This window comes from Gymnoscopelus braueri (assembly GCF_963280865.1).
Source record: "Gymnoscopelus braueri genome assembly, chromosome: 12".
Classification (NCBI taxonomy): Eukaryota; Metazoa; Chordata; class Actinopteri; order Myctophiformes; family Myctophidae; genus Gymnoscopelus; species Gymnoscopelus braueri.
Window position 1 is genome coordinate 9,244,751 of NC_137614.1, and position 22,823 is coordinate 9,267,573.

General features: G+C 41.2%; 1 protein-coding gene across 1 annotated transcript; it reads left to right on the forward strand.

Moving 5' to 3' along the window:
• Positions 1-466: 466 nt before the first annotated feature.
• b4galt3 (UDP-Gal:betaGlcNAc beta 1,4- galactosyltransferase, polypeptide 3) lies at positions 467-16,146 on the forward strand (the record flags this gene model as incomplete). Its single annotated transcript, XM_080443789.1, has 6 exons — positions 467-769; positions 2,738-2,973; positions 5,933-6,123; positions 7,932-8,054; positions 14,800-14,904; positions 15,753-16,146. The coding sequence occupies exons 1-6, from the start codon at positions 481-483 to the stop codon at positions 16,144-16,146; spliced, it is 1,338 nt and encodes a 445-aa protein (XP_080299915.1). The 5' UTR covers positions 467-480.
• Positions 16,147-22,823: the final 6,677 nt, after the last annotated feature.

Below are 22,823 nucleotides of genomic sequence, written 5' to 3' on the forward strand. Positions count from 1 at the left end.
AAATTGTAAATTGTAGGTCTTTCTGCTGTTGGTTCACTGTGTTGTGTGTGTGTTGTGTGTGTGTGTGTGTGTGTGTGTGTGTGTGTGTGTGTGTGTGTGTGTGTGTGTGTGTGTGTGTGTGTGTGTGTGTGTGTGTGTGTGTGTGTGTGTGTGTGTGTGTGTGTGTGTGTGTGTGTGTGTGTGTGTGTGTGTGTGTGTGTGTGTGTGTGTGTGTGTGTGTGTGTGTTTAGGAAGTGATGGCAGTGCTGACCGAGCTACACCACTACTACTTCCCATTCCAACAGATGAACGGGCCCGTCTTCCTCCTCCTCCTCCACCCCTGAACCGCCACACCGCGCCACCACCTTCCCCACCCACCCACCCCTCCTTCTGCCCTTCCTCCACAGCACCCCCCCCACCCCGGGAATCCATCCTTCCAGACCTCTCTCTCCCGCTCTTTCATCCGTCTCTTGTCTCCGTGCCCTGGCCCCTCCCCCCCTCATGGCGTTGAACCTGTGCGGGCGTTCGCTAGACTCTCCCTGCACGCTGGCCCTGCTGGTGGGCTTCCAGTTTGCCTTCGTGCTCTACTTCTCCCTGGGGGGCTTCCGGGGCCTGGTGTCCGTCCTGGTCCACAGCGCCAACCCCGAGGTGGACTACACCCGGCCCCACGACGTCTACACCAACCTCAGCCTCGTGGGGGCGCTGCCTCCGCCGCCGCGCAACGCCGGCACCGGGCCGCCCGGCAGCGGACCGCCGCTGAGGCTCTGCCAGATGCCCTCCCCACTGCTGGGTCAGTGTAAGAGAGAGAGAGAGGGGGAATGAGAGTGTGTGTGAGAGAGAGAGAGAGAGAGAGAGTGAGAGAGAGTCAGTTGTGGGAAGTTGGAACACTGTAAATATGAGCTGTGTGTATAGTGTAGAGCAGGGGTGGGCAACTTTGATGATGGAGAGGGCCACTATATTTCACACTCACTCCAGAGGGCCACATTGCATATACTGTAGGGCAGACACCTCTTATCTCTGTATTTTAACTTTTTTCGTAAATTAATGCTGTACTTCACACAAAAGTAGCAAAAATAGCCAATCTACAAGTTCAAAATTCATTTTAGAATCCTGAAAAGTATATCTTTGTTTCATTTCAAATGCATTTAGTTATACGTATTTTAACTTTATGAACTTAAATACAAATACTTTCGACATCAAAAAGACAATAGAATTTTAATACTAGTCATTAAGCTACTAATATAGACTGAAGTAATTAAAGTGGGTCATTTTTGCATGTTTGGAATTGTAACAGCTGAAATCAATAATATATCAGTATTCTGATATTAACCTGCGGGCCGCATTAACTCTATAAACGCCATTGACTCGAAAACGCGTCAATAACTACTTAATCCACCCACGCCATTGACGCGTTAGACGCGTTGGATTTGCGTTCATTGTTTAATCTCTGATCGCGCTATGCTGCTTAAAATTCAATGTTATTCTCGAGTTCCACTTACTTCACCCATATCTGCATCCGGTTTCATGTCCTGGGTTCCGTTTCCGGTTTTTGATTATTTTCCCCCGGTCATTTCGTCCAAAATAGGTAAACAAACGTTTTTTCACACGGTATGACGGACAAACGGACAGATTCTCTTCTATAATCTATGGTCTGGGTGACGATCAGTCATCGCCGTCGTGTATCACAACGTAATTTTGACGATCAAAACAATCTGGGAGGACGTCACATCCGTTTTCATGGTTTTCCCTGTCTAATCGCTCAAGAAGGTAAACAGTGACACCAGGAGCTGATCAAGCTATCATGTGCTGCTCTCTGGTGGCGGATTTGTGCGGCGTCTTTAAAAAACAGTCTGATCAATTATTTTCATGAAAATTTTCAAAATATAAAAATAAAAAAAACACGAAAATTGCTGGCAATGGGGGAGTACTTTATGAAAATACTCTGGCAGTCAAAGAGTTAAAGGAGCTACACCATGAATTTAAAAAATATATTTGATATTTAATATCATATGGTGTATGTCCCTCAAACCTTTTTCAAAAGGTTTGAGCCGAAATCATCACTCAGATATACTCATCCCAAGTCAATTGTCTCTGGCTTATACAGCACTTTCAGCTGCAATACCAAAACGTCCTCTTGGGCAGGGGGGGGCTACTGAGCAATTCTGTTAATACAAAATTCTGTTAATAAAAAAATATATATATAAAAAAAAAAAAGAAATGGAAAAATTCTGCATAAAAAGAAGCATCTAAGAAAAATACAAAATCGAAAAAAAAACACTTTGAACATTTTTGAACAATTCCACCAAGTGTTTGAGGTGCCTGTTTCACTCACTTCCGGGGGGCGGAGCCAAAATCCGAGCCCGAAGTATTTGTTCGTAGACCCCCACTTAGGGGGGGTATAAAAAGTTTCGGAGCGATTCGGGCACTTTTCATTTAACATTGGGTTTGCCATCAAAAATGTTTATGACCTCATAAACATTGCCATTCTGAGATCGCCTGTTCAGACACGCCCATTCTGGAAATCCATGAAATGAGAAGGAATGACTGAATTTAAAAAAAAAACATTTTTTGGGGTACAAGAGACACTGGGGACCCCAAAAAATACAAAAAAACAAGAAAAAAGTGATTTTCATGGTGTAGACTCTTTAAGTGAAAGTGGGGGCCGCATGTGGCGCCCGGGCCGCCAGTTGCCCATGTATGATTTAGATGATTCCCTTTCCTATTCTTAACCCTGTACCTCCTCTTCTATCTCCTCCAGTTGGTCCTGTGTCTGTCCGACTCAACTCTCCTCTGTCTCTGGAGGAGATCAGACAGAGGAACCCCCTGGTGTCACTGGGAGGTAGCTACAGCCCGCCGGACTGTGAGCCCCGCCACCACACGGCCATCGTGGTGCCGTACCGCAACCGCTCCACGCACCTCCGCGCCCTCCTCTATCACCTCCACCCCTTCCTGCAGAGACAGCAGATCCACTACAGCATCTACATCGTACAGCAGGTCTCGCTCTGCGTGTGTGTGTGTGTGTGTGTGTGTGTGGGTCCCTGGAACAACATGTTTTGAGATGGGGGTCTGCAGCCAAATACATATAATTTTGGGGGGTCCTTGACATGAAAAAGTTTCAGAACCACTGACATAAGTAAAGAAAAAAAGAAAAAGAAAAAAAAGTCATTTGTAGAATCCCCAGAAGCAAAGATTTGAGTTAAAAATGTTCGCTTTAAAACTATATAAAAATATATTCAAAGATTTGCAAAGGTTTTTCAAGAGAAATAGCAGATCTACAAGCTTGTAGATCTGATTTTTTGAATAGCCCAACTTATAAAATAATGGTTATTGCTAAAAATCTAAAATGACACAGAATGTGTTCCCGAATTGAATGGGTTAGAGAAGAATGGTTTGTGTGATGCTGTGTAAACCACCTCCCTCTGGCTCTTCCCACAGTGGGGCAACAGTACTTTTAACTAGAGGTGCTGCGATCAAGGTTTTTGCGATCCGATCCCGATCAGGCAGCATCAAAATTGATTGATTGGTTGAAATGTTTATTAGGCAAAAGAATGTAAAACAACACAGTTACATTTATAATACCTTTGTCTAAAAGGTCCGACCCAAAAAGTCCTTGCAGACTTGTTTCCGTTGGGGTCCTTGAATTAATTTCATAGACGTATATAGTACCAACCAAACAGTTCAAAAATCAACATAAAATACAGAGAAAAAATACCACTATGTACAAAAAAAAAGCATGAAAAATTAAAAATATATACCAAAAAAAGGGGAGGGGGGTCGTCTGTCTACCGGGAAACTGGTACTACCTCCTCTTATGGCCTCCAGAAAGATGAATTTTTAGGGCTGTTTTAAATGAGCCCAGCTAACTGCATTTTTGAGGGATGGGGTTAGACCAGGGTTCCCCAATAGTTGGCCCGCGGGCCATTTGTGGCCCGCGAGAGGTAACTGTCCGGCCCGCGACGACTCCTGTCATAAAAAAAATAAAATTTATTATTTTCTTTTTTGATTTTTTTTTTATCTGTATTACTGTTCAAGCAGACTGTAACAAACACATCTGTAAATTGTGGATTATGGACTTATTTAGATTTTCAGTATGTACAACTGGCTGCTGTTAATCTGTATTACCTTTCAAGCAGAACCAAATATTTTAAGTAATGGTTGGTTCTCAACTTATTTTGTTTCCAAAATAAGTTTGAACAACAACAGCGCGGGCACAATGCCCCTGGCCCTCGGCTTGGTACCCTAGACATAATTTGGCCCTTGGGGAAAACTAATTGGGGAACCCTGGGTTAGACTATTCCATACCTTGGTGGCTGTGCTGTTGAAGGAGAATTTGCCCATGTTTGTTTTATGGGTGGGTGGTACCAGATTGTTGTTTACGCTCCCTCTAGTTTCGTGACTGTGGGTGTCACTAACCTTTTGGAGGTATTTAGACAGATATGCGGGTATAGGGGGCATTTCGGGCAAATCTGCATTTACGATTTTGAAGACCAGTCCCATTTTTAGTTGTTTAACCCTGTCTTCCACCCTGAGCCAGCCTAGGCTGGCAAAGTGAGTGGGAGAGAGGTGGGTCATGGGCCCCAGTCCGAGAAGTAGTCCTGAGGGTTGACAAAAGAGGAAACTCTGCCCATAAATCTGGTTCTCTGGTTTACTCTTTTGACCACCTTTGTTACCATGCTTTCACCTGTCAGGTATTTGTCAAGAATACATCCCAAATAGGTAATCTCTTCTTTGCTAGAGATGATTGTGTCATCGACTTTGACCTTGAAGTCATTTACCTTCATCTTACTGAGGGAATGTTTGGTCCCAAAGAGAATGGATTCAGTTTTCCTAAGGTGTAGTGACAGTTTGTTATCGGTAAGCCAGGTACAGATTTTTGAGAGTTGAGAGCTTCCTCAACTTGTAACTTGTCCTCACCCGAGATCAGGAGTGCCGAGTCATCAGCGAACAGGAACAGTTTGCAGTTACAGGCAGCATTCATGTCGTTAATGTATAGTAGGAACGGTAATGGCCCTAGAATGCTGCCTTGAGGAACCCCGCAGCTCACCGGGAGGGATGAGGACATGGTTCCGTTGATATCAACCACTTGCTCTCTACCCTCCAAGTAAGATCTCATCCAATTTAGTGATGTGCAATCAAAATCAATCGCCCTCAGCTTATCAAGTAGAATTGAGTGGTTTACAGTGTCAAACGCCTTTTGGAGGTCCAGCATGACCATGCCGCAGTATTTGCCCGTGTCTACCTCACGATCAAAACGGATCCGATTCCGATTAATTCCGATCCGATATGGCACATAATAGTCTCTATACTGTCTATCTCATGTTGGACCCCCCCCCCCCCTCTCCGATCCTAGTACTTGAGTAAATGTACTTGGTTACTTTACACCACTGCGAGAGAGAGTGTTAATTAATTAGTTCAGCCAAAATCTGTCATTTGCGTTTCAAATCGTATTGTTTGATCGGCTGGTGATATAACTTAACAGTCACAAGGTATTTATAAACATACTTGTGTGGATGAAGGTGACGGAGAATTCAAGTCTTGATCAGGACGCGCTGCGCACTTCTGTGTTGCTTGCATGGATGTGTCAGCCCGTACAACATGTGGCGCGCGGCCACGACCGCGGTCCACGCTCCGCGTTTTTTATCTTTACTTTTTATTACTGATTTTATGTTAAAACTAAATGTTAAAAAAGGATTGATCAAGTGATATTACTCAAACAGAGAACATAACCTCTCCAGAATCATAGTCAACAAAGTTTCACAACGTGCTGGTTAGAAGTGCTGGATAGAACTGCTGGAGTGGAGTACTGGAATGGAGTGTTTTGATCGGCGCGTTTGATCATTTTCGCTGCGATCCGATTCGATCCGATCTCCATTTTTTAGCTGATATCGGGCCGATATCCGATCTGTTAATCAGATCGCTACTTTTAACCACCTCCCTCTGGCTCTTCCCACAGTGGGGCAACAGTACTTTCAACCGGGCCAAGCTGCTGAACGTCGGGGTGCGAGAAGCCCTGAGAGACGAGGACTGGAGCTGTATCTTTCTCCATGACGTGGACTTGCTGCCAGAGAACGACCACAACACCTACACCTGCCACAAGCAGTTCCCCACGCACCTGTCTGTGGCCATGGACAAGTTTAGATACAGGTTAGAGTGTGTGTGTGTGTGTGTGTGTGTGTGTGTGTGTGTGTGTGTGTGTGTGCGTGTGCGTGTGTGTGTGTGTGTGCGTGTGCGTGTGTGTGGTTTATTTTCTTAGCGATTATTCTGTTTATTACTTTCTCGATTAAAGGTAGGGTATTTTCTTTGGCTAAAATAAGTGTTAAATAGCTCTATATTCTGATAGTACTCATTGCTACTGGAGTGTTTGTTCAGTAACAGGAGTCTCCATGTCTCTCCAGCTCTTTATTAAACAGAAAACGCATTTTCAGGTCGGGATACCAATTTTATCCAATCAGGATAAAGAACTCAGTCAGGAGGATACAGATTAAACAAGTGAAATTGTAAGTGATGAAATAAATGAGCAGACAAAATTGGAACTGCAACACTATCAAAATGAAACTGATAAATGGGTACTCTCTCCTGATTGGCTGAAATGTTGTCACGTACCTGAAAATGCATTTTCTGTTTATTAAAGAGCTGGAGAGACATAGAGACCCCTGTGACTGAACAAACACTCTATAGCAATGATTCCTATCCGAATATAGAGCTTTAACCTTTGTGCCAGAGGTTTATTAAAATATTATACTTTGAGTGCCAGGATTTTTTTAAAATGTTGAACCTTTTTCAAGTAGTCACAAAATATTTTCAGTGATCACCGTCCTCACGGTGATCCCCTCATTACACACATACAGGTCTCGTACAATCGGGGGGAAAAAGTTAAAAACATTCGGTAATCCGTTCCATAGTTGCAGCCAGTTGAAAATAGTTAAATTAACATTGTAAAAAAAAAAAGTACACAGGAGCCGAGATACAGGTTTTTGAAGTCATAAGTTAACCAGGAGGTGGATTGGAGTCTAAATCTTGTAGGAGTGATATTTCCTGTTGCTGTGAAGGAAAAAAAAAAAATAAAAAAAATAAACAAAAACATTTTTTAAACCGTATATATACGGTTTTGGCACTCAACGTTAGTATGGCCAAAACCGTATATATACGGTTTTGGCACCCAATGTGTTAACATAAAGCTTTTTGTTTTAACCAAAAAATATCACTTACCCTACCTTTAATCAAATAATTGTTGTTTTCAATGAATCAAAAACAAAAAAGTTCTAATAGATCTTTTTTATAATCAACAAAATCGATTAGTCTTATTAACCATTTAAGCCCTATTTTATACTTTGTCGTACAATGGTGAAGTGCAGCTATAGATCGGCAATATTTGCTTTGTATTTTATTTTTAATAATTTCTTTTGTATATGTTTTTTTTTATTAAAATGGTTACATTTTACCCTAGGTGGGGTTGGCAAAAGGGCCTACTCTGTGTGGAGTTTGCATGTTCTCCCCGTGTCTCCTAGGGTAGTTAATACCCTCACAAAAACATTTAGTAATCCTGGTTGCTATACCGCCTCCCCCATGACAGCCGGGGCGCCTGATGGAGGGGAGGAGAACTGGTTGGAATAACGTGTTCCTTCCATGCGCTACGTCCAACCAGGGAAACTCCCCCCTGTCAGGTGACAAGAAGGTCAGTTGGCTCTCATGCATTGAAGGAGGCATGAGCTCGGCCCTGGGCTCCCTAGGCTGGTGAGGGGAGTGTAGCGCCCAGGATCACTTAGAAAATTGGCACCGGGTGAAAAAAGGGTTACAAAATCGTGGGATAAAAATAAAATAAAAAATTACATTTTTATAATCAAATGTTTTAATTCATTGATTACTTAGTAGATGAACTGTTGCAGCCCTACGTGGGGGGAGCAGGTACAGCAGCCAGGTAGTCATGTGTGTGTTCTTGTGGGTTGTTCCAGGTTGCCGTACCCGCAGTATTTCGGGGGGGTGTCTGCAGTGACCCCAGAGCAGTACATGAAGATGAACGGCTTTCCCAACCACTACTGGGGCTGGGGCGGCGAGGACGATGACATCGCCGCGCGGTAAGGGGAAGCCAGGGACCGGGCGGGGGCAGGGGCCAGGGGGGCAGGGGGGCAGGGGGCCAGGGGCTTAGGGGGGCCGCCACCCTGTGCATGACCATACTGTACAAATGCAACTCTTCCATGGTTACTGTGAGACATGCATCATGCATGAGTGCGGCTGCAGGCAGGATGCAGCGTGAGAACTACTCACTGCAGTTCACACTGTCGGTGCCTTGGTTCTTGTTTTATTATAATAGTACTCAGTGGTGGGAAAAGTACAACATTTCAACTCGGTAAAAGTCCGGTAATCTAAATGTACTTGATTAAACGCACAAAAGTATTGTCATCAAAATATACTTAAAGTAGCAAAAGTAAAAGTACTCATTATGCAGAATGTCCCGTTTCAAAAGGTATCATGTATAAATTGTATTAAAATCTTTTGAAAATAGCAGATCTACAAGCTTGTAAATCGGCTATTTTCAAATAGCCAAGGTTTAAATTAAGTGGTTAATGTATGTGTTGTAATAATAATTCAAATCTACAAAGTAACTAATAACTAAAGTTTTCAAATAATTGTAGTGGAGTAAAAGTTCAATATCTGCCTCTTAGATGTAGTGGAGTAAAAGCATTGAACATCGGAAATACTCCAGTAAAGTAAAAGTACACTGATTGATCAGTGTTACGAGATCTTGCACGAGTGTGTTGCTGTCACAGTCACAGGTCTCAAACAAAGATAATTTGAGAATCTGATTTGTCTGGATTTTTTTCCTATTTTGGTGTCAGAATGTTCGGCACATACGTATGTGGCTTGTGAAGAATGAGTCCATTATTCACTTCAGGGACCATGGGGCAAAGAACTGGGTTAGGGTTAGCCTGTGTTATTGTTCGGCCCCTCAGCCAAAAGTACACCCTGCGTATGTCACTGATCACATGACCTCAATCAATTATCCAGTTCTAGGCAACATAGAAGAGGGGGGGGCTTTCTTCTTATTTCCACACAGCAGCTATAAGGTGTATTAAAGACATAGTTCAATGTTGAAAATGAGTGGTATTCCCCTCCAAGCGAGTTTTGTGTTGAGGGACGATCATTTTTGTTGTTGGAAACTAGTGCTGCAGACCGTCTCCTCGGGCTATGGGATGGACATTACGCTGTCTGGGAGATGGGGTCCAGAAGCTGTGCCCTGTTCTTCAAAGGGATGATTTAGGGCAGACAAAGCGTTTGATCTGCTCATATCCTAATGATATAAACAACAACGCAGTGGTCTGAGACTGAAAGTGTCCCACTTGATTAAACTGGAAGAGATGCTGAAGTGCATTTATATCTGAATTACATTGATCAAAGCTTCTGAAGCAACAAATTAAATAATGGTTTGATTTTTTTTTTTATACAATCATGCTGTTGTTTGTTTTGCATGGGTGTGTTAGAAGAATGCTTGTGAAACAGCTCTATTCATAAGCATGTACGAGAGGAATGCAGCGTACAATATACAACAATGACATCTGCAGGACAGAGGAAGTGAGGAGGCAGAAACTTTAGTATTGGAATGTGTATTGGAATCAGTCCAACCTGCTTGTTTCCTACGGATCTAATCCTTGCGTCCTCGCTCTGTTTTGGAATTTGGATTTGGTTTCTCCCATCGTCTCGTGACCTCAGCGTGTGCTGCTTTGTTGTGGTAGGCAGGGTGAAGTTGCCTTTAGGGAGCGACATGGAGGCTGAGTTCAAATCAGAATCCCATCTTTTGAATTTAAAAACGTGATCTTTTTGTGCGGGTGGCTGTTTTGCACAAACTGCCACACATCATGAATACACATCATGATTGCTGGGAAACTTTGCACACACATTCCCACTAAGCCAAGGAAGTATCTAAGAATCTGGAAATCTAACAACAGCCCACTTAACGTTTTGGCCTATAACTCTTCAACCATAGATCGTACAATCAACATATTTTTCCTCCTGGATTCCTTGGATCATGACGCAACTTATAGGCCCTGTTTGTGCCAGATTACATTTTCTGCCATAGTGTGTTATCTTCAAAACACACTTTGTGCTACTACTCCTACAGGCTTTGTCCAAAACTCACACAAATCGGTGCACATTATCTCTGGGGTCACGTGATCAAGATGTATACGTTTGATTCCAAGTGGCTATGAGCACAGTTTGCGGGGCCCTGGCTACTAGGCAACCCGGTCTGGCGGAGACCTGTGTGCTCCTCGGAGCACACTTTTCTATAGTTTAACCTTATTCACCCAGGGGAGGTTCGCTGAGCACGGATGCTCTTTTTTTTCAGCAGCTGTTATAATCTTATCTCGAAATAGATCCTTTTTCACAGCGGCCACGTTGGCATGAAATAGTAGTGTAATGTTACTTCCTTCCTTCACAGGTGTATCCAAGGCTGGTGCTAGTTACGGCTCTCTTCCATTCAGGTCAAACAGAGTCAAGGTGCTGCTAAGGTGCATGTTGGCTCACTGGAAACGAAAGTCTCTGCTATTAATCCATTAAGACCGGGAACGCAGCTGTGTAATTTTTTGTATTTCTTTGGCTATAAAAAAAATAGCAGATCTACAAGCTCATAGCGCGGCACCGAGTGCCGTGCTACGAGCTTGTAGATCTGCATTTTTTTTTTGAAGAATCAGGAAAATGTGTGCAAATCTTTGAATATAATAACTTTTTTAACTCAAAATTCTTTGTTTCTGGGCATTCTACAAATGTCTTCTAAATACTAACCTTTTTTAAACTTATGTTTCTATAATATCAGTACCCCCAAAATGATATGTATTTGTCCGCGGACGCCCCCATCTCAAAATATTTTGTTCCAGGGACCCCTGGAACAAAAGCAAAGATTTGAGTTCAAATGTATATACAGGTGTATATATATTCAAAGATTTGCACACATTTTCACGATTTTTTCAACAATAGCAGAACTACAAGCTCATTGGTGCAGCGCTATGAGCTTGTATATCTGCTATTTTTGAATAGCCAAAGAAATCTAAAAATGACACAGATGCGTTCCCGGTCTTAATGGGTTAATGGATCAAAGACTTTATCAGTGTAATTGATACTGTAGCACCTGTGAAGCACGTAACATTACACTGCTGTATCAGGCCAGTACGGCCACTGGGAAACGTGTCAGTTGCACATGTGGGGTGTCATAGCCTCATCTTTGTGCAGCCTGGCAGGCGTCTAAAGCAGTGGTTCTCAACCTGTGGGTCGGGGGTCCCCAGATGACAGTCTGAAGTGACAATTTAAGGCCTTTTAAGACCTCTTTGATATCAAGAAAGAAAAGAAAAAAAAGACTGCATCAAAAGTAATCAACAAACTATACTTTAAAAACTCATCAAACATTGGCCAAATAATTATAAGAAAGAGTCAGAAATTGTGAAAAATGTAGATCTGCTATTTTCAAAAGATTTGTTTACATTTGAAAACTTGTGAAATGGGACATACTGCATAATGAGTACTTTCTTCTTTTGGTACTTTAACTCTTTCAGTGCCAAGAGTATTTTCATAAAGTACTCCCCCAGTGCCAGCAATTTGCGTTTTTTTTAAATTTTTAAATTTTGTAATTTTTCATTCAAATAAATGATCTGATTGGGTTTTTAAACCCATAATACAGTTCTACCAGTAGAGAGCAACAAATCGACACATTGATGACCTCGCTGGCTCACTCGCCCCCTCCCAAACAGGCTCACGTCACATCCGGTCATAACCGGATGTTGACATTTTTGACAATCGTTGATCGGGCTAAATTACGATGTGATACACGACTACGATGACTGATCGTCACCCAGACCAAAGAGAGTAGACGTGGACCTCTCCGTTTGTTTTTTATACCGTGTGAAAAACCGTGACTTTCCCTATTCTGGCCAAAAATGATCGCGGGAAAAAAATTAGAACCGGAAACGGAATCTGCGTCATGAAACCGGAACCCAATGAGTCTGAAGGAGTCAGGAAGCGAAAGTGATCATGAAAAATAAACAGTATAGCGCGACCACAGTCAAAAGTAAAAACTCGGGATTTCTCGTGCTGGCACGGAGGGTACTCGGGAAAAACTTGGGATATCTCGGGGCGTGGCACTGAGAGAGTTAAATACATTTTGATACCAATACTTTTGTACTTTTACTCAAGTAAATTTTGAATTACGGACTTTTACTTGTAACAGATTATTTCTACTGTATATAGCAGTGTTGATACTTTTACTTAAGTAAAAAAAAATAGTAAATTTTCCACCACTGATCATACTGTAATCTCCCATTTCCCATTTCACCTTTTCATTTTTTCCCTTGAAACATACTTTTCTGTTCTCAACTTAGCTGTGTTTTTGTTTGCTTTGGGTGTCATAACCTCATCATCTTTCATGCCATCTCCCTTTCCACTGTCATGGGCTCTGTCTTCTGAAGAGGGCTCAGTGAGTAACGACAATGTACTGTTATGTTAGGGCTGGGCAATATGGACAACATCAGATATCACTATATTGTGACGATAATATAATAAGGCGTGAGTGATTAAAAACAGGCAAAAATAACACTTATGCCATGTCATGATCCCAGACAATATCTAGTCTCATATCACAATATCCATATATCCATATATTGCCCAGCCCTAATGTTTGTATGTAACTATGTAGGTAGGTAGGTAGGTAGGTAGGTAGGTAGGTAGGTAGGTAGGTAGGTAGGTAGGTACTGTAGGTAGGTACTGTAGGTATGTATGTACTGTAGGTATGTAGCAGTGTTGATTTTGACAGCAAATTTAGTTTTAGTCATAGTCTTATGAATAAAATGTTATTTCGTTTTAGTCATCTGAAATGTTTTACTGTTAGTCTAGTTTTAGTTGACTAAATATCATAAGATTATAGTCGACTAAATCTACAGTTAATTTAGTCGGTTAAAATGTATTTTGGCGGTGCCTTAATGCCGTCGTAATGGCTGATTTTACACTTGGTTGCATGCTGAAAATAGCCGATCTACAAGCTCACCCGAGTGCAACACCCGAGCGCAACCAAACATAAAATGACTTCTCCACTCGTCCCTCCTTAAAATGTTAGTCTAGTTTGTATTTGTTGACGAAATTGTCAATATATTTAGTCTTAGTTTTAGTCATCATAGCTTAGTTTTTCATCTAGTTTTTATTTAGTTTTCGTCAGTGAAAAAAGGTAGTCAACGAACATTTTTCGTCATAGTTTTAGTTGACGAAATCAACACTGGTATGTAGGTATGCAAGTATGTATACTGTACAGTGTAGATATGTATGTATGTATTTGTATGTACAGTATGTATGTATATGTACTGTATGTACTATATGTACTGTATGTAGGTAAGTATGCATTTATGTATGTATGTACTGTATGCATGTACTGTAGGTATGTAGGTATGTAATACATAATCTACATACTATATAGCTATGTATGCATGTATGTATGTATGTAGTAGGCTACTACACTGCAGAGACTGGGGTGGGCTGCCTATGGTTGGAACTTAATGTCCTGCCTGTGCTCTGGTTCCCTCTCTCCACTCTAGTGCAGTGTATATGTATGCAGCTCTGGTGTGAGAAACTCACCGGATACAATAGAAACATGCACATTTTAAACACACACCAGTGCTGATTTCGTCGACTAAAACTATCACGAAAAATGTCTGTCGACTAAATTTTTTCACTGACGAAAACTAAATAAAAACTAAATAAAAACTAAGCTACGATGACTAAAACTATGACTAAATATATTGACAAATTCGTCAACAAATAAAAACTAGACAAAAATGTGTGACTAGTGGATCCAGTAGAACTAAAAGACAAGTCATTTTATGTTTGGTTGCGCTAGGGTGTTGCGCTCTGAAAATAACAGAAATACAAGCTCACAACGCTGCAACGCTTTGTGAGCTTGTAGATCTGCTATTTTCAGCATGCAACCGAGTGTAAAATCAGCCATTAAGATGGCATCAAGGCACCGCCAAAATACATTTTAGTCGACTAAATAAACTGTAGATTTAGTCGACTATAATCTTATGATTTAGTTGACTAAAACTAGACAAAAAGTAAAACATTTCAGATGATTATGATATGACTAAAACTAAATGGAATTTTATTCTAAAGACTATGACTAAAACTAAATCAAAATTTGCTGTCAAAATCAACACTGCCACACACAACCTGGCCTCCCTGGTGTGGGCGTGGCAGCATAGGCAAAGATTTCCCCCAAATTCCCAAAATATTGAAAATAGCAGATCTACAAGCTCACAACGCAATGTGTTGTGAGCTTGTAGATCGGCTATTTTCAAATAGCCAAGGTATAAAATAGGGCTAAAGTGGTTAATGTGTGTTTTATAATGTAATAATTTAGAACTAGTAACTAAAGTTTTCAAATAATTGTAGTGGAGTAATAAATAGTACAGTATTTGCCTCTGAGATGTAGTGGAGTAGAAGTAAAAGTATTGGAAATTGGAAATACTCAAGTAAAGTACAAATACCTCAAAATTGTAATTAAGTACAGTACTTAAGTAAATTTACTTAGTTACTTTCCACCACTGTATAGGGCGTGGCACATGTAATCAGATGAAGCAGCACATCCTGTTACTATGGTTAGCCCACTCTTTTTTGTGCCCAGTGTTTATAATATCTAATATACATGCATAATGATTGGTGACATGTTCTGATGTACTGATGACATGACAGGAGTATTTTCTTGACTTCCTATTGAGCCAGAGTCCAGATTGTTTCTACTGTTATGGATTGGTTCCCAATAATAACTGACAACTGTTCTGTGTTGCTCAGAGTGCGTCTGTCTGGCATGAAGATAGTGCGCCCCCCTGTGGCCATTGGGCATTATAAAATGATCAAACATAAAGGAGACAGAGGCAATGAGCAGAACCCACACAGGTAAACACACGCACACGCACACGCACACGCACACGCACACGCACACGCACCCGCACACGCACACACACATACACACACGTGCACGCACGTGCGTTGGTATTACTATACTTGTGAGGACATCGAATGTGTAGGACAGCAATTTTAAAATGCCATTTGCCTTTTTTTTGGGGGCCCGAGTTATACTTTAGTTATGTCGCACACCAGAAATAGCCGATCTACAAGCTCACAGCGTTGTGAGCTTGTAGATCTGCTATTTTCTGTGTGTAAAAATAGAAAAAATAATACATATGTATTTTTTTACCATTAAACAACAATTTATGTTGTAAGCACCAGAGAAAGTGTCCTCGCAATGTCTATTTCTCAAATTCTATATGTGTGGGGACATTTAGTACACACACACACACACACACACACACACACACACACACACACACACACACACACACACACACACACACACACACACACACACACACACACACACACACACAATGCAGCAGCATTACCTATGCTGCTGCTTTGTTTGAAGGAAGCCAAACCAAAATAAGTTATACTCTTATGTACCTGTACACAAGATGTAACGATAAAGTACAACCTTCAACACACACACACACACACACACACACACACACACACACACGCACACGCACACGCACACACACACTTAACCCATTAAAACCGGGAAAGCATCGGTCATTTTAGATTTTTGCGTTGGCTATTCAAAGACAGCAGATATACAAGCTCACTTTTTTTTTAATCTCCTCATTTAGAAGGCATTTGTAGAATGGACCTCAGGTCTTTAATGGGGTTTTAAAACGTATAATAACATCCCTCCGTTCCGTTGGAAGGTTCGACCTCCTGAAGAGGACGCGGCTCAACTGGCGTTCGGACGGCTTCAACTCGCTGACGTACGAGCTGCTGTCAAAGGAGCTGCAGCCGCTCTACACCAACCTGACCGTGGACATCGGAGACGACCCCCACCTGCCCCAGAGGAAGCTGCACCCGCTTCACAACAAAGCCCCCCCCTCCTCCCCTGCCCCCAAACAGAAGGCGGGGGGAGGAGGAGGAGGCGCGGTCAGAGTTAAGGAAACGCGAGAGACAAACAAAGCGTCCGTGGCGGCAAACAACGTGAGTATGGTCAGCTCGCCGGTCCGCGGTGAAAACAACGTCCTCCGACATCCTCCCACGTCTAGGAGATCGAATCAGACGGCGGTGGAGAAGCCGGGGGGCGTGGTCAAGTAGGATGAGACGACGTTAAACGTTAAAAGAAACGATGAACAAGCTTTGCATCTCGTTCCGGGTGCAACTAGGTGGCTTTTTCTCTCTGTTCGGCAGACCTGAAATTCAAAATGGCGGACAGTGGTGTGTAGCGCAGGAGAATCTTGAGCTTTTTAATTTCATAGCCCGCCGGGTTGATATTCATGAGGCCACGGACCCCCGTTTGATATCTTTTTATTTATTTTTTTATCTATGGGACCCCAAACTACACTGTAAAATCCTCAGTGCTTAATTTAACTCTGAGAGTGTACAAAGTGGAACCAAATGGAACCGTGTTGTACACTCTCAGAGTTAACAGATGTTAACATGTTGTGGACCCCTGGTGGCATCCCCCCCCCCCCCCGGACCTCATGTTGAGAACCAAACGGTAATAGCGGATTCCTGCTGCTTTGCTAACTTAGAGCAGTGCTATAAAGGTTTTTGTAGGTTAAGGACAAAACGGTCAAAGAGGGAGGCCCACTTTAAGCCCACAAAGAATGCCATCCACACGAACACCTACTGATATAAACTGCTCTGGAGTCGTGGTTGATCCATTGATCAACGTCGCCGTCGTTGTGGTGACGTTGTGACAGGATTCAGGCAAGGGTTGCAATCCCTCTTTTATCGTCACTGTATTTGGACCAGTATACGGTGACACAGACTGGTCATTATCCCTGTACCGTTCCGAAACAAACTGAGTAAATAAAACTCTCAAGGTCGAGAACGTACAGTACATGAATCTGTCCTGTTTTCCAGACATTGTGTCAAGGCGTACAGTATAGTCTGGCGTGGCCCAGACGATCACAGATCTCCGCTTACTGATAACGTCCGGTGACTATAGGGCTGTCACGATTTTTATGACATTTTACGTGACGATTAATTGTCACACAAATAATTGCGATTATCGATTTAATTTAGTTTTTGTCGTATATATACACTGGAGCATATGAAAAAAATACTTTTCTGTTTGGCCTTTTAGGACAAAGATATGATAAATAATATGACAAAATATACAAAGAAATGACATGCCATATTTAATAACTTTATACCCCATTAGTAGTGGAAATATCCGAACTACAAGCTCACAACGCATCGCGATGCGATGCGTTGTGCGCTTGTAGATCTGCTATTTCCACTACTTTTTGATATATTTTTTAACTATATGAACATTTTTAACACGATTTTCGTCACGATTTAGACGATTATGCGAAAAGTAATTGCATTCATCTCAAATAATTGCGATCAGACGATTATGTAATAATTGCGACAGGCCTAACTCGTGACTTTTAAATCCAATGAATGGACTGGGCGGAAAATAACAGCTTCATATGGGATGGTGTCAGGATTGGTTTTTCAAAGCAGTATAGGTTTGTTTGAGCTGATTGTCTCTGCCGGCCAAGTCCCAAGCCGATGAATTTTCGAATTTCCCGACGTACGGTTATCAGTAGGCCGGAGATCTTCTGGTCATCTGTCGACGCCACAGACTTACAGTACGGTTTAAGCAACCAATCAGCTACCAGCCCTCCGCTGCCCTCAGCCAACGCAGATGTGCAGGATTCAAGCCCGATCCACTCCCAGATACTACTGCTGCTGCTGCCCCGCCCACCTAATGTGGTGGGCGTGTCATCCCCTGTGCCTTCTCTCTTATAACGTGCGTTTTATAGACTGCGACGGTTGCTTTTAGATGCAGATCTGGGATTAGTGTTGCTTGGTACGTGAAGGTAGTGTAAGTGATATTTTTGTTTAAAAGAAACAACATTTAGTTTTTGGGTTCAAAAGTTTAAAAGCTCTACTCTGATAGGAATCATTGCTATAGAGTATTTTGTTCAGTAACAGGCGTCTCCCCATCTCTCCAGATCTTTAATAAACAGATTTTTTTTTCTGTTGGGTTGGCAATTTAATCCAATCAGGAGAGAGTACCCTCTCTGTGTGGAGTTTGCATGTTTTCCCGGGTAGTTAACTCTCTCAGTGCCAATGAAATAAAAAAATATGTTCTCTAAACTGCCAGCAAATCGATTATAAGTTAAACAAAGAGTGGATGGAGCTGCAAATCTTCAGATAATGATATCTTGGGTTCTGAACATTTTTTTCCAAAAATAAATAAAAATAAATAATAATAATAATATATGTATATATATTTTAACTCGGGATTATTCGTTCTGGCACTGAGGGCATTCAGAAAAAACTCGGGATAACTCGGGGCTTGGCACTGAGAGAGTTAATACCCTCACAAAAACATGTAGTAATCCCGGTCGCTATACCGCCTCCCCCATGACAGCCGGGGCGCCTGATGGAGGGGAAGGGAACTGGTTGGAATAACGTGTTCCTTCCACGCGCTACGTCCTACCGGGGAAACTCCCCCCTGTCAGGTGACAAGAAAGTCAGTTTTATCTCATGCGTTGAAGGAGGCATGAGCTCGGCCCTGGCCTCCCTAGGCTGTTGGGGGAGTGTAGCGCCCAGGATCACTTAGAAAATTGGCACCGGGTGAAAAAAAGGGTTACAAAATCATGGGATAAATTATTATATATTTTTTTTAAAGGAGAGAGTACCCATTGTTGTGATTATGTTTGCGCATTTCTTTGTGTCATCACTTCCAATTTCACGCGTTTATCGGATAAACACGTGAAAAAATAAACTTTACCCAGTCTCCTGGAGTATGAGTTCTCTCTCCGAATCCGAAATATAGAGCGATTTAACGTGTATTCTAAGAAAAAAATGATCACTTACTGCACCTTTTTATGTTGGAACAAAGAGAAACCAAAGCCGATCCCACATTGGAACAAACGAAAATGATTTGTCCGTTCTGTATTTGCGCGCATCGCTCAGCGTCGAACCAACTCCATACGTATGGGACATTTCTAGAGTTTATATTTCTATAGACAAGATTTATTTTATTTGTTTTACCGGTTTCGTTTGAACCGGTCCTTTCATTCCATGTCCTGTGCCTCTCTCTCTCTCTCTCTCTCTCTCTCTGACTTTTAATTTCTAGACAATCAAACCATATGAGAACTGAACTGTGTTTCCAAACAAACTGTGTGTGTGTGTGTGTGTGTGTGTGTGTGTGTGTGTGTGTGTGTGTGCGCGTGTGTGTGTGCGCATACACTTGTATTACTATACTATACTTACAAATCTCCCCACGAGTAGTAGAAATTGGAGGAATAGACATAGTGAGGGACTAATAGTTGTCCTAGTCCTCACAAGAGAAATTGTTGTTATATGGTTAAAACATATTTGGGGAGTTAAGCTTATAATTAGTCAAATATTCAGGTTACAGTTAGGATTAGGCCTTTTTAAAAGTTAGGTTTAGGGGTTGGGATTGTATTATGCTTGATTTGTACTTAGTATCACACCGGTGTTGCACGGAGAAAATAGCCGATCTACAAGGTCACAAACGCGTTTCTTTGCGTTGTGTGCTTGTAGATGTAGAACGGCTATTACCTGAGATTAACTCTGGCTTTATGCTGCGTTCACACCACTGGCGGCTACAAAAGATACGAAGCTACAAACGCGACGCACCGTATCCGTCGCAGAGTTGCATGTCTTCTCTATTGAAGCATTTTGCGCACTGAAAATAGCAGATCTACAAGCTCACAACACGTCGCAGTGCGACGTGTTGTGAGCTTGTAGATCTGCTATTTTCGGTTATCAGTCATTTTAAGATTGAAGCGTTTTTGAAGTGATCAAACTAGCAATGGAATATATGTTTAGAAGCATCTTCCCATAAACATGAATGGTCTCAGAAATGTCATAAAAGCAAAGGTTAATGCCTCAAATCTGTGATTTCTTCAACTTGCTGGCTGTATTTTGGAACAGCAGCAACATACGTTTAGAATGATAATACCTAAACATCATCATTAAACTTTCAGTCATGAGATTTTATTTTGCTTTATTCCATTTAAACATCCTTTTTGCACCTTTTTGTAGCTGCAGTTGAAGCCAGCTCAACTTGGACTGTAGCTTTGTCGCTGGATTCCATTGAAAACGAATGGTAGCCTGCTGTAGCGTTGTCGCTGCCAGTGTGAACACAGCATTTCTGTGCCATTAAAATGGCACAAAAACGAGGTAGAAAATGGCATTTATAAAATTGCAGTGCTAAAATGTTGACGTCCTCACAAGTATACTGTAGTAATACGAACGTGTGTGTGTGTGTGTGTGTGTGTGTGTGTGTGTGTGTGTGTGTGTGTGTGTGTGTGTGTGTGTGTGTGTGTGTGTGTGTGTGTGTGTGTGTGGGGGGGGTTTATCATGACTTATCTTTGTCTTTGGCATGATAATAATATGTTGTCTAGTTTGAATATACACTCGTTTCATGAATAGATGTGTTTCTACTATTATTACTGGTGACGTTTGAGTTTTTAGAAAGACAATATTGCAGACTATTTGCCATTTTGTGTATGATTGTGGCTGTGGTTATGAATTATGATAACACACTGTGTATGGCTGTAATAATGTAATGCAGCTTCTTAACCGCAGGGCCCAGATTTCTCACAAAAGATCGCCTCTTCATGCTGTGTTTTCTCCTTGATTAGTCCGAAACTCTAAGGGTGCAGTTCATTAAACTAATCGATTTAATTGATTATAAAAAGTATAGATTTTAATCAAATCGATTTTCATAAATGGCAAGAATGGACATATTACAAGCTCACAACGCATCCTATTGTGACGCGTTGTGAGCGTGTAGAATGGCTATTGCCTTATTTTCGTGTGACGATTTGTTCGATATATAAAACAAATGTTCTTTTCAGAAAAATACGCTTCTCAGTTAACCCTTTAAGATCAGGAAGGGAACGCATCTGTGTCTTTGGCTATTCAAAAATAGCGGATATACAAGCTCTGCTTGTAGATCTGCAATTTTTGGGGAAAAAAATCTTGAAAATGTGTGCAAATCTTAGAATATATATATACATTTTAAACTCAAATCTTTCCTTCTGGGGGTCCCTGGAACCAAATATTGTCTTAAATAGTTTGAGCACCATACCATAATAGAAACATACGTTTTGTTTTTTTTTCTTCAAAAACTTTGGATTTAGAAGACATTTGTAGAATCCCCCAGAAGCAAAGATTTGAGTTACAAATGTTCGTTTTAAAAACAATATATATATTCAAAGATTGTCCCAAATTTTCAAGATTTTTCAAAAATAGCAGATCTACAAGCTCATAGCAGATCTGCAATTTTTTCTAAAAATCTAAAAATGACACACAGATGCGTTCCCGGTCCCGGTCTTCATGGGTTCATCGAAAAAGTACTTGATAGAGTAATTGCTGAGAACATAGTGGATATTTGCAGCCCTACTGAACCCATCTGTCAATGAAGGAAACGCACAGGCAGGAAGCAAGCAGTTTTGTGAGACTTAATAATCAGATTATTTTGGAATGCTTTTGTATAAGGACATGCATCCAGGGTTGCCAGATCTGCTTATTATAATTTCCCAGCAATATTTTGTTTGAAAATAGCCGATCTACAACGTAGATCTGCTATTTTCAAATAGCTGATGTATATGTTAAAGTGCTCATGTAGCCCATAGTCGCATCTTTTGGGCTGGTTTTCCTAGACCTGGTGGCTTGTTTCTCTCACAGAATCTGGCAACACTGCATGCATCATCATGGATAAATATGAGTAGATAGAAAGAACGTCATCTGTTGATCTGACAGGCACCTGGAGGTCCCCAGTGGTGGTAGAAGTACTCAGAATTGTTAAGTAAAAATAGCAAAAGTCCTGTACTCAAAAGTACAAAGGTATTGGCATCAAATATACTTTAAAGTACCAACAAAAGTTTTCAAAATGAGCAGATCTGTGAGCTTGTGGATCGGCAATTTTTCGAATAGACTTAAGTATGTAATAAGCCTTAATTGGTCAATATATGTTCTGTAATAATGATCTAAATATACACGGTGACTTTGTAACTAAAGTTTTCAAATAATTGTAGTGGAGTAAAAAGTAGTAGTGCAATATTTGTCTCTGAGATGCAGTGGAGTAGGAGAATAGTAAGTATTGAAAAATCAATGAAATCGACTAAAGTAAAAGTACCTAAAAATATTACTTGAGTAGTCATACTTATATGCTTGAATAAATGAACTTACTGTAGTTTACTTTCCCACCACTGGAGGTCACTGCAGGTCATCTTTCGCATATCAACCAATGTGGAATGTATTGCGTTGACTCATCATATTAATTATGTTAACATTTCAGAGCAAATATTTTTACGGAAGGGAGCGTTTATTGGAGTTTATTTAGGTGGTCGATATCTGTAGGGATCTCATTCTCAACACATACTAATAGGCCACGGAATTTGCTGCTGCTATTTGATGAAGTAGTTGATTTTATAACTAAAATGCTTGAAAAAAAAAAGACAAAAAGACATATTGTAATGTTGATTTTGTGTGGTGGTGGGATTATGTGTTTTAGAGTTTATGGATTATACTAGCAAGTAATGTGTTACATGCTAACTTGAATGTAATTGTATTTATTTATTTATTTGATGATTCTAGAGGTAAATGATTTTTTGTCATTGTTTTTGAGGGTGATTTTTGCAATGCATATTTTAATGTTCCTGGGGCTTCTCTCCACACTGTAGAATGGATCGTTGTGTCTTGTACCATTATCGTCTCTGTCGGGTGGCAACCTCATATGTCCGAAAATATATATAGCAAAAATAGATCTACAA